General features: G+C 45.1%; 1 protein-coding gene across 1 annotated transcript; it reads right to left on the bottom strand.

Moving 5' to 3' along the window:
* Nucleotides 1-13,763: 13,763 nt before the first annotated feature.
* On the bottom strand, nucleotides 13,764-17,453 carry LOC121546431 (amphoterin-induced protein 3). The gene is made up of 2 exons (XM_041857716.1): nucleotides 17,417-17,453; nucleotides 13,764-15,073 (listed from the first exon to the last, which is right to left on the bottom strand). Exons 1-2 carry the CDS (start codon nucleotides 17,451-17,453, stop codon nucleotides 13,764-13,766), a joined length of 1,347 nt encoding a protein of 448 aa, XP_041713650.1.
* Between the last annotated feature and the right edge of the window lie 517 nt (nucleotides 17,454-17,970).

The following is a 17,970-nucleotide window of genomic DNA, read 5'->3' as shown; positions in this document are numbered from 1 at the left end:
GATCTGATTGGTCAAATGACAAATTATTCGCAAAAGATCAGAATTGGGCTTCCTGTTTAAACGCAGCCTTGGTTGCTATTAAATTACCTGTCTCTTGCCACCGAGTACCACAGTATGAGTCATAATACCCATAAAACCTAGCGGTCAAACAGGGAAATGGTTCTAATCGTTTTTCCACCATTCATTTTTCCCATAGATTTTTTTAGAAACACTTAAAATTAGGGCTGTGTTTTGTGTAGGCTTACCCTGGCATGACATTTGATAACCGTGTAAATCTCTATAGACAAGGTCACTTTTATCAACATTCACCTGTATTCACCCCGCAAAATGAAATGCTAATGTAGTTATCGTAAAGAATTACAAATGCCATGATGATCTGGACGAGACTGTCGAATCGGGGTAAAGGTAAAAATCTGTGAACTGTCCTGGGCAAGTTTTAAATTGATACAATACCTATTAGCAAAGGTGTCAGCTAGAGATGACGTGCAGGAGCTTGCAGGGATTTGTAGTTTGCTTTGCTGCTAATTAGCATTTTTGAATCTGAGAGTAAATAGAGCCAAATATATTGATAAGACACCTTGTCCGAGAGAGATTTACATGGTTATTAAAATGTCACGCCAGGGTAAGCCTACATGAAACACAGCCCTTTTTTAAAGTGTTTCTAAAATCCCCTATGGGAAAAATGAATGGTGGAAAAACAAATGGATCATCAGGCATTTTTGCGAGAGTAGGATGACGTTGCCCATGCATCTCAGGTCAGATTGGTATCTTCTCCTGTATAGGAAAGGGTAAGAATTGGAGAGGGTAAACTGAGGCTAGCTAATGCTAGGTTAGCTAATGTTAAAGCAACCCATTGAATTTGACAACACTATCGGTAGCTACTCACCCCAACACTAGGCGTTGCATTTTCATGGAACACAATGGGTTACTTTAGCATTAGCTAGTCTAGCATGCTGACGAAAATGGCAGTTTAATAAAAGTATTTAAATCTTCTCGATTCATCATTTATCTCATTATGGGATAATTACGAGTACAGCGCCGTCTCCCATCCCTGTATTGAAGTACGTTTTTCAAGCCATATCTCACGCCGGCTCCGCGGTATCCACATTCTGTCATAGCACCGTTCCGACTAGAGAGAGAAGTAATGAACATCTAGTCGGGTACTTTTGCCTAGCCTACTGAGCTAAAGCTTTGATAGTAACCCCAGGAGTTAACACATCTATATCTTTTTAAGTGTACACTACCGGTCAAAAGTTTTAGAACACCTACTCATTCAAAGGTTTTTCTTTATTTTTACTATTTTCTACATTCTAGAATAATAGTGAAGACATCAAAACTATGAAATATCACATATGGAATCATATAGTAACCAAAAAAGTGTTAAACAAATCAAAATATATTTTATATTTGAGATTCTTCAAATAGCCACCCTTTGCCTTGATGACTGCTTTGCACACTCTTGGCATTCTCTCAACCAGCTTCATGAGGTAGTCACCTGGAATGCATTTCAATTAACAGGTGTGCCTTGTTAAAAGTCAATTTGTGGAATTTCTTTCCTTAATGCATTTGAGCCAATCAGTTGTGTTGTGACAAGGTAGGGGGTGGTATACAGAAGATGGCCCTATATGGTAAAAGACCAAGTCCATATTATGGCAAGAACAGCTCAAATAAGCAAAGAGAAATGACAGTCCATCATTACTTTAAGACATGAATGTCAGTCAATATGACTGTATATATAATATAATATTTCAAGAAACAAAAACCATCAAGTGCTATGATGAAACTGGCTCTCATGAGGACCGCCACAGGAATGGAAGACCCAGAGTTACCTCTGCTGCAGAGGATAAGTTCATTAGAGTTACCAGCCTCAGAAATTGCAGCCCAAATAAGTGCTTCACAGAGTTCAAGTAACAGACAAATCTCAACATCAACTGTTCAGAGGAGACTGTGTGAATCAGGCCTTCATGGTCGAATTGCTGTAAAGAAACCACTACTAAAGAACACCAATATTAATCCAGTGCTAGCCTCTCTTCCATGGCTTTTTGTTAAGGCTAGGGCTGATTTCAAGGTTTTACTGCTAACCTACAAAGCTCTACATGGGCTTGCTCCTACCTATCTCTCCGATTTGGTCCTGCCTTACATACCTACACGTACGCTACGGTCACAAGATGCAGGCCTCCTTATTGTCCCTAGAATTTCTAAACAAACAGATGGAGGCAGGGCTTTCTCCTATAGAGCTCAATTTTTATGAAATGGTCTGCCTATCCATGTGAAAGACAGACTCGGTCTCTACCTTTAAGTCTTTACTGAAGACTCATCTCTTCAGTACGTCCTATAATTGAGTGTAGTCTGGCCCAGGGGTGCGAAGGTGAACGGAAGGCACTGGAGCGACAAACCGCCCTTGCGGTCTCTGCCTGGCCGGTTCCTGTCTCTCCATTGGGATTCTCTGCCTCTGACCCTATTACAGGGGCTGAGTAACTGGCTTACTGGTGCTTTCCATGCCGTCCCTAGGAGGGGTGCGTCACTTGAGTGGGTTGAGTCACTGACGTGATCTTCCTGTCCGGTTTGTCGCCCCCTCGGGCTCGTGCAGTGGAGGAGATCTTCGTGGGCTATAATCAGCCTTGTCTCAGGGTAGTAGGTTGGTGGTGTGTTGATAACCCTCTGGTGTGGGGGCTGTGCTTTGGCAAAGTGGGTGGGGTTATATCCTACCTGGTGGGGTTCTACCCCCCCCGTCTCAGACTCCAGTATCTATGCTTCAATAGTCTATGTGCCATGGGGCTACGGTCAGTCTGTTATATCTGGTGTTATTCTCCTGTCTTATCTGTTGTCCTGTGTGAATTTAAGTATGCTCCCTCTAATTCTCTCTCTCTCCCTCCCCTCCCAGAGGACCTGAGCCCTAGGACCATGCCTCAGGACTACCTGACCTGATGACTCCTTGCTGTCCCCAGTCCACCTGGTCGTCCTTCTACTCCAGTTTCAACTCTTCTGCCTGCGGCTATGGATCCCTGACCTGTTCACTGGACGTGCTACCTTGTCCCAAACCTGCTGTTTTCAACTCTCTCGCTCTACTGCACCTGCTATTTCAACCTCTAAATGCCCGGTTATGAAAAGCCAAGTGACATTTACTCCTGATGTATTGACCTGTTGCAACCTCTACAACCACTGTGATTATTATTTGACCCTGCTGGTCATCTATGAATGTTTGAACATCTTGGAGAAAAATCTGGCCTTAATGGCCATGTACTGTTATAATTTCCACCTGGCACAGCCAGAAGGGGACTGGTCACCCCTCAGAGCCTGGTTCCTCTCTAGGTTTCTTCCTAGGTTTCTGCCTTTTCTAGGAAGTTTTTCCTAGCCACCGTGCTTCTACATCTGCATTGCTTGCTGTTTAGGGTTTTAGGCTGGGTTTTCTGTATAGCACTTAGTGACATCTGCTGATGTAAAAAGGGATTTATAAATACAGTTGATTGATTGAATAATAATAATAAGAGACTTGCTTGGGCCGAGAAACACGTTGTCCAAATTGGAGAATTTTGGTTCCAACCGCCGTGTCTTTGTGAGATGCGGTGTGGGTGAACGGATGATCTCTGCATGTGTATTTCCCACCATAAAGCATGGAGGAGGTGGTGTTATGGTGTGGGGGTGCTTTGCTGGTGACACTGTCTGTGATTTATTTAGAATTCAAGGCACACTTAACCAGCATGGCTACCACAGCATTCTGCAACGATACGCCATCCCATCTGGTTTGGGCTTAGTGGGACTATCATTTGTTTTTCAACAGGACAATGACCCAACACACCTCCAGGCTGTGTAAGGGCTATTTTACCAAGAAGGAGAGTGATGGAAAGCAGCCAACAAGTGCTCAGCATATGTGGGAACTCCTTCAAGACTGTTGGAAAAGCATTCCAGGTGAAGCTGGTTGAGAGAATGCCAAGAGGGTGCAAAGCTGTCATCAAGGCGAAGGGTGGCTATTTGAAGAATCTCAAATATAAAATATATTTGTTTAACACTTTTTTTGGTTGCTACATGACTCCATATGTGTTATCTCATAGTTATGATCTCTTCACTATTATTCTACAATGTAGAAAATAGTAAAAATAAAGAGAAACCCTTGAATGAGTAGGTGTTCTAAAACTTTTGACCGGTAGTGTACTTGAGAGAGGAATTTATCAATGGCTGCACCAGGATGTCTGACAAATGAGGTTGGAACACATTATGCCCTCTAAGGTAACACTAAGGTTGCAGCAATGTTTCCTATATGCTCTATAGACCAGACTATGTTTTCAGTTTGCACAATATATGCTGATGTGGGCCTTCCTGCTCCATAAATCAGCATAATTTCACGTTAAACTTGACATTGTTTGCTCCATATGACTCATCTAGAAGTCTTGACCCAGCTTCTTTATTGTTTCCCAGAGAGAAATGTAGTATTGTTTTGCTTCATATGTTATGAGGCTCAATATCTGAGACCATTTGCAAAAAATCTCTTAACTTGAGATGACAATACAAGCATCAACATGCTTGACATGGAGCATGACTATTGCTTTTCAATCACACATTGGCTGATATCAAACAGAAATGAATGTGGATTGAGAGTTAGGGTGTGGTTAGAGTTGACATTAGGGCTGTGTTTACGTGACATCCTGTCATCACTCTGCCTGTGGGTGTCATGTCTGTCTGGGATGTGATTGCGCCTTCTGATGCTGCATTCCGCCGTCCCTCTCTAGCCTGATGGCTGTTTTGACAGTTCAGTAATATAATCATTATGAGACTGAGAGGGGACAACTGTTCACTCAGTACTGAATGTAATTTCACTTGTGCTTTTCAGAATTAACCCCCCACATCCACTGTAATTGGATTCCTAATTCGAATAATTTTGAGTCCTTTGGATCCAATTCAAATCCCTGCAAAACAAATAGGACGGAAATAGGACCGAATGCACTAATTGAAGCAGAATGGAGTGTTTTACTTTGGGGGAGGGCATCTTTACACCCATTCAATGGGCTTCCCAATACATCCTGGTAATTTGTTACAGCAATATCTCCATTCAGTCTGGAATGCACAAATCATTAAGCCCAGTTCCACTTAGTTCAAAACCCACCTACTCTCCCATTCTCTTTCTAAAACTCTGCATCTGGCAGTCTGCCTATGTGGGTTAGTGGAAACTAAGTTTGACTTAAGCCTGCATAATGTTTTTAGCCGTAAACGGTCAAATAGATGGTAAGCAAATGTAATTAATTGATAGGTATTTTTCTGTGCTTATCATCACTCTCCTGTATTGCAGTGTGGTTGCAGCTTGTTTAAATGTGGTTAGATTGGGTTGCATTTGGATGTGTATTGTGTTCTTGTACATACACTCACCTACGTAGTTATTTGGACAGTGAAGCTAAAACTTTTAAATTGGTTCTATACTCCAGCATTTTGGATTAGAGATGAAATGTTTCATGAGGTGACAGCACAGAATGTCACCTTTGTACACTGCTCAAAAAAATAAAGGGAACACTAAAATAACACATCCTAGATCTGAATGAATGAAATAATCTTATTAAATACTTTTTTCTTTACATAGTTGAATGTGCTGACAACAAAATCACACAAATTATCAATGGAAATCAAATTTATCAACCCATGGAGGTCTGGATTTGGAGTCACCCTCAAAATGAAAGTGGAAAACCACACTACAGGCTGATCCAACTTTGATGTAATGTCCTTAAAACAAGTCAAAATGAGGCTCAGTAGTGTGTGTGGCCTAAACGTGCCTGTATGACCTCCCTACAACGCCTGGGCATGCTCCTGATGAGGTGGCGGATGGTCTCCTGAGGAATCTCCTCCCAGACCTGGACTAAAGCATCCGCCAACTCCTGGACAGTCTGTGGTGCAACGTGGCGTTGGTGGATGGAGCGAGACATGATGTCCCAGATGTGCTCAATTGGATTCAGGTCTGGGGAACGGGCGGGCCAGTCCATAGCATCAATGCCTTCCTCTTGCAGGAACTGCTGACACACTCCAGCCACATGAGTTCTAGCATTGTCTTGCATTAGGAGGAACCCAGGGCCAACCGCACCAGCATATGGTCTCACAAGGGGTCTGAGGATCTCATTTCGGTACCTAATGGCAGTCAGGCTACCTCTGGCGAGCACATGGAGGGCTGTGCGGCCCCCAAAGAAATGCCACCCCACACCATGACTGACCCACCGCCAAACCGGTCATGCTGGAGGATGTTGCAGGCAGCAGAACGTTCTCCACGGCGTCTCCAGACTCTGTCACGTCTGTCACATGTGCTCAGTGTGAACCTGCTTTCATCTGTGAAGAGCACAGGGTGCCAGTGGCGAATTTGCCAATCTTGGTGTTCTCTGGCAAATGCCAAACGTCCTGCACGGTTTTGGGCTGTAGGCACAACCCCCACCTGTGGACGTCGGGCCCTCATACCACCCTCATGGAGTCTGTTTCTGACCGTTTGAGCAGACACATGCACATTTGTGGCCTGCTGGAGGTCATTTTGCAGGGCTCTGGCAGTGCTCCTCCTGCTCCTCCTTGCACAAAGGCGGAGGTAGCAGTCCTGCTGCTGGGTTGTTGCCCTCCTACGGCCTCCTCCACATCTCCTGATGTACTGGCCTGTCTCCTGGTAGCGCCTCCATGCTCTGGACACTACGCTGACAGACACAGCAAACCTTCTTGCCACAGCTCGTATTGATGTGCCATCCTGGATGAGCTGCACTACCTGAGCCACTTGTGTGGGTTGTAGACTCCGTCTCATGCTACCACTAGAGTGAAAGCACCGCCAGCATTCAAAAGTGACCAAAACATCAGCCAGGAAGCATAGGAACTGAGAAGTGGTCTGTGGTCACCACCTGCAAAACCAGTCCTTTATTGGGGGTGTCTTGCTAATTGCCTATAATTTCCACCTGTTGTCTATTCCATTTGCACAACAGCATGTGAAATGTATTGTCAATCAGTGTTGCTTCCTAAGTGGACAGTTTGATTTCACAGAAGTGTGATTGACTTGGAGTTACATTGTGTTGTTTAAGTGTTCCCTTTATTTTTTTGAGCAGTGTATTTGAGGGTATTTCCATACATATGTTTTACCGTTTTAGAAATATCTAGTCCCCCCATTTTGAAGGTGTCATAAGTACAAATTCACTTTTAGTGTATTACATTTTGTCAAAAGTTTAGTATTTGGTCCCATATTCATAGCAAGCAATGACTACATCAAGCTTGTGACTCTACAAACTTGTTGGATCCATTTGCAGTTTGTTTTGGTTGTTTCAGATTATGTTGTGCCCAATAGAAATGAATGGTAAATAATGTATTGTGGCATTCTGGAGTCACCTTTATTATAAATAAGAATAGAATATGTTTCGGAACACTTCTACGTTAATGTGGATGCTACCATGATTATGAATTCATTGTGAATTATGTGAGTGAGAAAGTTGGAGGCATAAATATCATACCCCCCAAAAATAAATGCTAACCTCCCCTGTTATTGGTAATGGTGAGAGGTCTTGGGGGTATGATCTTTGTGCCTCTAACTTTCTCATAGGAGACAGGCGACTTGAATACCCTGTAGTAGTTTCATGTTTTCCAGAGAGCACTTTTGATGTAATATGCAAAGATGCATGTTAGATCCGTTAGGTGATGTCTACCCATTTTCCCATGATTAATCATAAAACCACCACTCAACACCCCGCATGTACTTGTTCACATTGCAGCCATGCGGATGCCTTAACCGCCACTCTCAAACATCAGAACAGCAGAATAACAGCACTCTCAACCCAGCTATGTGTTTCCTTTAAATGGAGCGCAGGGAAAAAATGTAAGATTAGTGGGATTTAGCAAAGGAACAATTGACAAAGAACCCTGGATCTATCCCCGTGGTAATCTCCGTAAAACCTGACCCTAGCTCATGTCATCTCTCACGCAATAGCCCTGTCCTCCCTGACAAAACAACTGGTCATGAATAACAGAGACTAAATACAGTGTTATTGCTAGTGGGTTGGGGGAGTGGCAGGGAGATTAGGTAATGCTTACAGGGAGAATGACCTGCGTGTGTGTGTGTATATATATATATATATATATATATATATATATATATATGTATATGTATGGATGTGTATGTGTGTGTGTATATATGTGTATATATATATATATATATGTGTATGTATGTATGTATTATTTATTTATTTGATATTTATTTATTGTCACCAGTGATGCTGGTCCCCCAGTCCAGGGCCATCTTTGAAAAGGTGCTGACATCATGTATTAACCAACACCCAATTCTGATATTTTTTCCACTAATTGGTCTTTTGACCAATACATCAGATCTTTTTCAGAGCTGTACCAGGCGTTAGTACCATTGGTCAAAAGACCAATTAGTGAAAAGAAGATCAGAATTCGGCTGCCTAAACGAGCTGTCTAAATGCAGCTTCTGTAGTTTGTAAATAGTTTGTGAGGGTGATGTTTAGAAAAAAATCCCTTGAGATTGGAGTGGTGATGCTTTGTATTCATTCTAAGTGGGCATGTCTGCATGATGTCATGAAATCAGGTGCTCTCTATTTCTACACTAAGCATTTATTGTGATGATGATGGGGTTCAAGATGATGATGATTATAATTAGCAGAGACTGATCGTCACCCTCTCAGATTCAGACCGCACAATGATCATTTAATTAAAGATTTAACATTAATCAAAGACATGTTCTCTGACTGACTTTCCTTTGAGATACAGTATGTCAGATTGCGATGTATGGCTACTTGTGACATCTCCTTGACATTATAGAAAGTCTTACATTTAATCGTATGCAATCTCAATCCAATCCTCAGCACCTTCCTTCCTTCCTAAAGTTTGCATCCAGATTAAACAACATCTGAAGACATTGGTTAGTTAGAGGACTTCTTTGTGGAGGCTTAGACGAAGAGATGTATTTATTTTTCCTTGAAATCACTCCTTGTCTGGCCAGGTTATGAAAATCCCTTAATCTCTATCCACCCATATGTCATCTCTGAACTCTTTGCCATTGACCTAATGTTCTCACAGGCAGCGGCTTTTGCTGTGCTGAATTATCCTATCACAGCTCTACATGCATGTCTGTGTGTGTCTGCCTCCATTTTTAGTTTTACCCATTTCTGATACTGCAGCATGTGAGCCTGCCATTTGAAGCATGCTAGATTAAAACAACAAAACAAGGCAAAAACAAACCAGCACATTTCGCTTCAGATTTGCTTGGAGAAAGTGGCAGCGCGCCATCGTAGCATTTATCACTTCAACTCCCATTTGTGTGGCGTTAGTACCAAAATGTTGCAAGTGTTCAGCGCTGATGGATCAAAGAGATGCAGCCTTTGTGGGCTATTCCAGTTGGTGGTGTGTTTTAAGGGCTTGTTGTTGTCACGTTCGTTGAATGACGGGTCAGACCAAGGCGCAGCGTGATATACGTACATGTTTATTAACGTAATAAACACTCGACTTAACAATAAATGAAACGAAATGTGAAGTCCAAGGTAGCACACACAACATACCTTACAAGGAACAAGATCCCCACAATCCACTAGTGCCAATAGGCTGCCTAAGTATGATCCCCAATCAGAGACAACGAGCTACAGCTGCCTCTGATTGGGAACCACACTGGCCAACATAGATCTACACATAATAGATCGAAACATAGAAAACACACAACAAACAATATACACACCCTGACTCAACATTTAAGCATCCCCTGAGTCAGGGCGTGACAGTACCCCCCCCAAAGGTGCGGACTCCGACCGCGCCACATAAACATAACAGGGTAGGGGCCGGGTGGGCATTCCACCTCGGAGGCGGATCTGGCTCGGGGCGTGACGACCTCTCACTCTCCGCCTCCCTGTTGCGCCCCTGGTCTGGTCTGGACCTCGGCGCGCTGCTTTCCCTCTCCTTCCTCCCACGATACGCCAGGCCCTGTCTGGACCCTGGTGTGGGAGACCCCGAACCTGGAGAGGGGCTGACGTCATGGTCTGGACTGGAGCCGCTGACCGGAGCTGGACTGGGCACCGGTGGAGCGGACTGCTCTGGCTCCGGAGTGGAGCCGCTGACCGGAGCTGGATCAGGCACCGGTGGAGCGGACTGCTCTGGCTCCGGAGTGGAGCCGCTGACCGGAGCTGGACTAGAACCCGGTGGAGCGGACTGCTCTGGCTCCGGAGTGGCGCAGCTGACTTGGTGCGAGGAGCCGGAACAGGCCAGGCCGGGCTGGCGACGTGCACCACTGGCTTGGTGCGAGGAGCAGGAATAGGCCGGGCCGGGCCGGGCTGGCGACGCGCAACACTGGCTTGGTGCGAGGAGCCGGAACAGGCCGGGCCGGGTTGGCGACGCGCACCACTGGCTTGGTGCGAGGAGCAGGAACAGGCCGGGCCGGGCTGGCGACGCACACCACTGGCTTGGTGCGAGGAGCAGGAACAGGCCGGGCTGGCGACGCGCACCACTGGCTTGGTGCGAGGAGCAGGAACAGGCCGGGCCGGGCTGGCGACGCGCACCACTGGCTTGGTGCGAGGAGCAGGAACAGGCCGGGCCAGGCTGGCGACGCGCACCACTGGCTTGGTGCGAGGTGCAGGAACGTGCCGGACCAGACTGTGAAGGCGGACTGGAGGTCTGGAGCGGAGAGCTGGCACAAGCCATCCTGGCTGGATGCCCATCTTCGCACGGCACGTGCGTGGTGCAAGCACAGAACGTACAGGACTGTGCCGGCGCACTGGCGACACAGTACGTAGCTCTGCATAACACGGAGCTTGCCCAGTCATACGCTTCCTCGCGTGAGTACGGGGAGTTGGCTCTGCTCTAACCCTAGGCTCCGCCAACCACCCTGTGTGCCCCCCAATTTTTTTTTTCTTGGGGCTGCTTCTCGGGCTTCCTCCTCGACCGGCCTCCTCCGTGTTGCCGTTGCTCCTCTCCTGCCTGGGCATCTACCTTTGCCCATGGTCCTCTCCCCGCAAATATCTCTTCCCATGACCACAAATCGGCCACCTGTGACATGGCCATTTGCTCCGCCTGGGCACGCTGCTTGGTCCTGGTTTGGTGGGATCTTCTGTCACGTTCGTTGAATGACGGGTCAGACCAAGGCGCAGCGTGATATACGTACATGTTTATTAACGTAATAAACACTCGACAAAACAAGAAACGAAACAAAACGTGAAGTGCAAGGTAGCACACACAACATACCTTACAAGGAACAAGATCCCCACAACCCACTAGTGCCAATAGGCTGCCTAAGTATGATCCCCAATCAGAGACAACGAGCTACAGCTGCCTCTGATTGGGAACCACACCGGCCAACATAGATCTACACATAATAGATCGAAACATAGAAAACACACAACAAAGAATATACACACCCTGACTCAACATTTAAGCATCCCCTGAGTCAGGGCGTGACAGTTGTTGACGCCTATTGAGGTTCCTGTTCTGCCACATGCCAGATAAACAACCATTATAGACATAAAGTCCTTATTGTTGGGGCTAGATTGCAGTGCAACAAGTTGATAGGAGATGTGTGGTATTTATGTATTAGGAGTTTCAATATTGGTTACATTTTGGGTTCTGTGAAATGCTAATGTTACTACCAGGTAGACTCCACTCACAGGTAGATTGTGGTTTTCAGGGAAGGCTTGTGCACACAGGCACTAGATTGTAAACTAGGACACTGTAGAAACATTAATTGAATCACTAATTCAGTATTAATGGATTAAAACCCCCTATTGGATGAAAAAATCCTAAATCTAAGTAATATAATTTAAAAAATCCCAGTCAGAATCCGTCAGTTTATACTAGAGATCGCACTTCCGCATCTGCGGTGAAAGGTGGCAGAGCTAGAGTGATGTTTGTCAGACCATGAGACATCCCGAAAATCGGCCTTCTCACAAAAATGTCTGTAGCGTCCAAACGGTATGACCTACAAACTATTATGACCACCATGGAAAGGGAAGACTCACGAACACCATGGTGCTCTACGACCCCCACGTGTCAGGGGACTCGTCTGAAGTCGGTACCGTCGATGTGCCAAATTCTGTTTGTAGCATCCGAATCATTGACTAATGTCAAAACCTTGTTTGACTGTCTTTTTTTGCTATACATGAATGTGTTATTCAATGCGTTTCTCTAGGCTATAGTAATAAAGGCCAAATTAAATATTTTATCAAATCATATTTTTGATACCTAAAGGGGTCCTAAATTATCCATAACATGCAGTCCAATCTTTCAAAGTGTGAGTAGCCTCTTTTCCTACAGTCTTCATATTCTTGCTGAACTTTGTCTTTAATATTTGAATGCATTATGTCCGTTTTTTTGGTATTTTTATTTATTTTTACATACTCAGTCCCAACAATGGCAAGTACACACTTTCATTTCAAATCTGGGATCAGGAGTTTGTATAGAGTACCTAAATGGTTCATATCAAAGTGGATGCATTAACTTTACAGAATTAATGTTAACTATATAACAAAATATAATACATTTCCTCCAACTCTCTTCTAGTTGTAATATTTATTTCCCTTTCCTAGATATAGAAACATTTGCTTTACATCTACCTGATGCACTGGGAAACTGCTAGCTTTTATTGTGCAGTTTTATAGCCAATCTCATGCTATTCTTCACATTTTGCCATGACGCTGAGAGAAAATGTTGCTTTTTTAAGCTCATTTCCTGCAATTCTACACATATTGTCATGGAGAAGAAAGGAAAATGTGTAGTTTTATAGCTAATTGCATGCTATCCTACACATTTTGCAATGAGGCTGAGAGAATTGACATTTTTACAGATTATATGTCCATAAACCCTTCAAGTTCCAGAATGGGGTGAAAATGGCAGCCATATTGGTCAGGGAGAAATCCAAACCAGTCTAATTGGAATGATTGGCAGTAGAGGCAAATTATTTTATACAATATCTTATCACAGCACTGGTAAACCATGGTTGACCAACTCCCTGACCAAAATGGCTGACCTTTATCCCATCATAAGAAGCTTCATGTGCATTCTAGTATAGTAATTCCTAATTCTATGGGGGCGTGTGGTACGCCAGTGACCGGATATACTCACGCTTAACTTTAATCCCATGAAAAAAAATTATATATATTGCAAAAGCTCTCTATTGCTCTAACAGCTTTCGTGGATGTCAGCCAAGTCCAAAATGTCCCAATAGGACTCTTCTTCAGTGTTCCCCAATTCTGTTCCAGCCCTTTCACCCGAATGTGTCCGCTCATACACTCCCATCCATTTATGGATTTAAAAGGAATTAACTAATGTAATAGGAAATCTGTCTACAATCTTCCCATGCTTACACCAATGCAATATTTCTACACTTCAGGGAGAAGGGAGGACAATGCTTTTGGAGTTCATGATTTTAAGGAAAGCAGATAAGTCTCTCCAGCGCCAGAGTTCATGCCATTCAATGGCTGAATTAAATTAACTTTGCTCTAACCCTCCACAATAGCATGGGCAGAAATATACGGTCTAATCCTGCCAAACTCAACACCTGGTCTTCAATGAGACAAAGAGGAGAGGAAAGAGGAGGAACATTAGTTAGAGCCCTTATACAGACCTGTGAGGGTCTCTCTTTCACACTCTCTCCAGGGCTTAGTGATAATTTCTGAGTATAGTCCGGTTAGATGAAGCCTTCCACCAGAGAAAGAGGAACAAGGATGTCATTATAGTGTTCCATTTAGACCACCTGTTACATGTCTATTTTAAGTCAGGGGCTCAATTGTTTAAAGTGCTATTTTTCAGCGACAGGCTCTCAGATAGATTAACTAGGTGAGTCCACTGGTGTCCCACTCCCACTGCAGCGTTGGTTGCTCCGTGGCCATCAGAGGCTCCATGAACACCACGTGCTTGTTGATGCTGGCCTTGGTTGGGTCCCTGTGGCTCAGTGAGGGGGAGAAGATGGAGGCCAGGGTGTCTGGGTCGTAGGCTGGGATGGGGATGGCCGGGGGCAGGGGCTGCTTACAGCACCCACAGCGGCAGGGCGTTAGGTAGAGGTACATTAGGATGATTACAAGGGTGACCACACAACCCAGCAAGGTGGTGTAGCCCGTGTTGAAGGTGTCAGGCATGGCGTGGACCACGGTGACATTCACCTCCCTGGTTGCATTCAGCATGTGTTTGTAGTCCAGGGCCGTACACACGTAGACTCCCGAGTCGTTTACCTTGGCTGCTGGGATCTCCAAGGTCCCGTTAGGGAACACGTTGATGAGGGTGTCGTTGAAGCTCGTCTGGGTCAGGTACTCCTGATTGGGCGAGACCCACGTGTATGACAGCTCTTTACCTCGGAGGGAGGTTTGGCAGTCCAGACGGACCCTCTCCCCCTCGTTCACCATGAGGTTGGAGAGGAAAACAGCCACAGGCAAAGAGACCACCTTCCCCACCGTGCAGTTTTGGAAGTAGAGGGAGTGTCGGAGGAATCGGACTGAGGCACGCGGCTCGCCGTAAATCAGACAGGTGTGCTCGTCTGTGAAGTCCCTGACAGAGTCGAAGCCCCTCTGCTCCCAGCGCCAGAACACACTGTACATGGAACACTCACACACCAGAGAGTTGTTATGGAGGTACAACCCCTTCTGCACTGACCCCGGCAGAGCCTTCATATCCTCCCAGGGTAGCGTGGTCAGACGGTTGGAGGACAGGTCCAGCATGGTGAGAAACGGATGACTGTGGTCCTGTATAGAAAAGAAAGGGAATTCTGTGATTTGGTTCAGGCTGAAGTAGGCCTTCCTGAGGCTGCTCAGACCGCTCAGCGTCCCGCCCTCTACGCGGGTGATACGGTTGTTGTAGAGCAGCAGTTCCTCCAGCCTCCACAGACCCTGCAGAAAGTGCTGCTCCAGCACCCGCAGCCTGTTGGAGGACAGGTCCAGGTGGCGGAGGCTGGAGGCATTGTTGAAGACCCCATGGCCCAGGGTCGTGAGCTGATTGTTTGCCAGGCGGAGGGTGTCCAGTTTGGGCAGGTTGGAGAAGCTGCCGGGGCCCAGCCAGCCCAGCCGGTTGTAGCTGAGGTCCAGGGTAGTGGTGGTGGGGGGCAGAAGGAGGGGCAGTCTGGTGAGGCCCTGTGAACCACAGCTCAGTGTGTCTGAGGTGCAGAGACAGATGGAGGGGCAGGTTCCCTCGATGGAGTGGAGGAGGAGACATAGCAGCACTACAGTGTCTGGAGCGAAGAGAGAAGTCATTCTGCTCTGGCCCGGTCCCCTAGGGAGGAAAGAGATTTGTTGTGTAAATGGGGCTCCCTGGTTGAATGAATTTAGTAGAAAGACATTGTAATAGTCACTGGTCATTGACAATGGTCAGAAGACTTTTACAAGGCTAGGAATGGAATAGAGAGAATAAACCATAAAAAGCCTTTCATCTATAGTTTTATCATGCATGCACTACATTTTGTTACCCAGGGATACGGGATTTAAAAAAAATTAAGATTATCTTATCACATGAATATTTCTTATTGTAAAGTGTAACTGACACATTTTGTTTAGGAAGAAACAAACATAGTCACAGCAGTAACAACTCTTTGAGATATCCTGATGCATGTTTTTCTCGAATGTTCTGACTTTGTAGTCGAGTAGTAGTACTAGAGTCGAAAAACCAGGGGTTGATAAAGGGAATAGCAGTTCATTTTACCTGATGAGTACATTCCCTCTCTGTACCAGTGAATCAAAGGTTTATCATCCTCACCAAAAAGCAATTAAAACACCATCGCTGCCACTGATTTAATAAGTGTCATGAATCAGATTTTAAAAAAACATGAAGTTATTCAGACCATCAGATTCACTCTACCACACCTCCAAGACCCGCTAAAACGAACAGCTCAAACAGCACGGAATCCTGACTGTTTGTTTTGTCTCTTTCCCCAAAGTACTATTTAATTAGAAGCAATCCTTCACACGAGTATCCAACTGTTCTGTCTAACTTCAGGACTTGTCCTTTTCCCAAAAGTAGTACTTCACGTTAAGCAATCCACAGGTATCCAACTGTCCATTCTGAAGTGAGAGCTTCTGATCCCTCTCCTCAGCCAGAATCCTGAGCAGAGATGCCACTCTCCTCTCCTCTATCACTCACTCAGTCTCTCTGTTAAAGTTGCTCTGAGGGCTTTATCCGTCCGCCAAATGTGAGCGGTGCTTTATAAAAAAAAACCTGCAGTGCTATGCAGTGTGTTACAAACACCACACAGCTCACTTCATCTCCGACAATCCCCTCCTCCTACTGACTGTCATTTAAAGCACTGCCCTGTCTCCCTCACTGTCATCTTTAAATAATGATGCTTTCCCTCCTTACGCACTACTGCTATGTTTCTCTCAATTCAATTCAATAGACTTTATTGACATGGCAAATTAAATCACTTGCATTGTCAAAGTACACATATAACAACAATTGTTGGACTAACAGTAATAAGGTAACAATAATAGTAGTAGTGATAATGACTTTAACATTAACAGCAACTACAATGAGAATAATAATGAATTAAAGTAATAGTATGCTAGTTTTATGCCACATGGCATGAAAGCCAAAGCAAAACAAAATGGCAAATACTATTGTTACATTGAACTTTTCACTGGTCATCCCTCAGATTATGGCAGGAGGCCGCATATTTGGCTGCACATTTTTTATTTTCTTGATATTTTATAGCTTCAAATTCTTTGCAATGAATTATAATTTTGGGAAAGAAAGATTATCTTAGGTCTGAGTATTTGTTACAGTGTAATAGGAAATGCAGCTCTGTCCCTACCTCTCCCTGGGGACAGAGTTAGCACAGCCTGTCCTCTCTGGGCAGACAGGTTTGCCTGTGATCACCGGTCTCTATGGCCAGGCTGTGCTCACTGTGTCTGTGTGTCTCTCGCTCCCTCTGTCCCCTTCCCACTTTCAACATAACTCCTGTGACTCCCTTTCTGCCATTAACAGACGATGGGGGATTGGGCGTTTAAAACATGAAATATTCAATACAGTGGCCATTGCCTTGTTGACAGTGTTCTACTTGATAACTGTTAGAATTGATAAATTGACTGAATCCCAGAGGATTAAGAGAGGGATATACAGTACATGTATGTAAACCCCCGATGTCTGTCTTGTCTTGCTCTCGCTCTCGCTCTCGCTCTCGCTCTCGCTTCTCTCTCTCGCTCTTGCTCTCTCTGTCTCTTTGTCTCTCTCTCTCTCTTTCTTTCTTTCTTAATTTTTTTTTTGTGGGGTTGTAGTCATTAATGCTTCTCTCTCCACATAATAATAATAATAATATGCCATTTAGCAGACGCTTTTATCCAAAGCGACTTACAGTCATGTGTGCATACATTTTTACGTATGGGTGGTCCCGGGGATCGATCCCACTACCCTGGCGTTACAAGCGCCATGCTCTACCAATTGAGCTACAGAGACCCATCCTTTTCTCTGTGTGGACTTGGCAGGAAGATGTCTATTCCTCTCCACCCACCTCTCCTCTGCACTGTGGGTTTCTGTCTCTTACTCATCTATACCTCCTCCTTCTCTCCTCTCTCTCCCCATCATTCCCATCCTCTGTGGATGTCTTTGATCCCCTCCCCTCTCTCTAGCTCTCTCCCCTCTCTCTGAGTTTGGCTCTCTCTTGCCTCTTTCTCACTCTCTGCTTTCTTCCCTTCCCTCCACCTCTTTCTCTGTCTCTCTGTATCTCTCTCTGTATCTCTCTCTGTCTCTCTCTCTGTCTCTCTCTCTGTCTCTCTCTCTCTCTCTCTCTCTCTCTCTCTCTCTCTCTCTCTCTCTCTCTCTCTCTCTCTCTCTCTCTCTCTCTCTCTCTCTCTCTCTCTCTCTCTCTCTCTCTCTCTCTTTGTCTCTCTGTCTCTCTGTCTCTCTCTCTCTCTGTATGTCTCTGTGGATTTGGCTGGATAGATGCAGTCTATGCCTTTTGGTCACGGTGGTCCTGACAGCTCTGATTTCTGTCACAGTGCATTAGGTTTACCTCCCAGCGACCACCTCCGCACTATACCTCATCGCCAGTGGGCCCATCCTGAC

This window comes from Coregonus clupeaformis, chromosome 30, assembly GCF_020615455.1.
Source record: "Coregonus clupeaformis isolate EN_2021a chromosome 30, ASM2061545v1, whole genome shotgun sequence".
Classification (NCBI taxonomy): Eukaryota; Metazoa; Chordata; class Actinopteri; order Salmoniformes; family Salmonidae; genus Coregonus; species Coregonus clupeaformis.
Note: the sequence above shows the minus strand (reverse complement) of the source record. Positions and strands in the feature narration are given on the sequence as shown.

Coding starts and splice junctions, on each gene's coding strand:
- LOC121546431 (XM_041857716.1), bottom strand. CDS start 17,453: ATGAGTAAGAGACAGAAACCCACAGTGCAGAGGAGAG. Junction 15,074..17,416: donor ACCCACAGTGCAGAGGAGAG/GTGGGTGGAGAG, acceptor TCTGCACCTCAG/ACACACTGAGCTGTGGTTCA.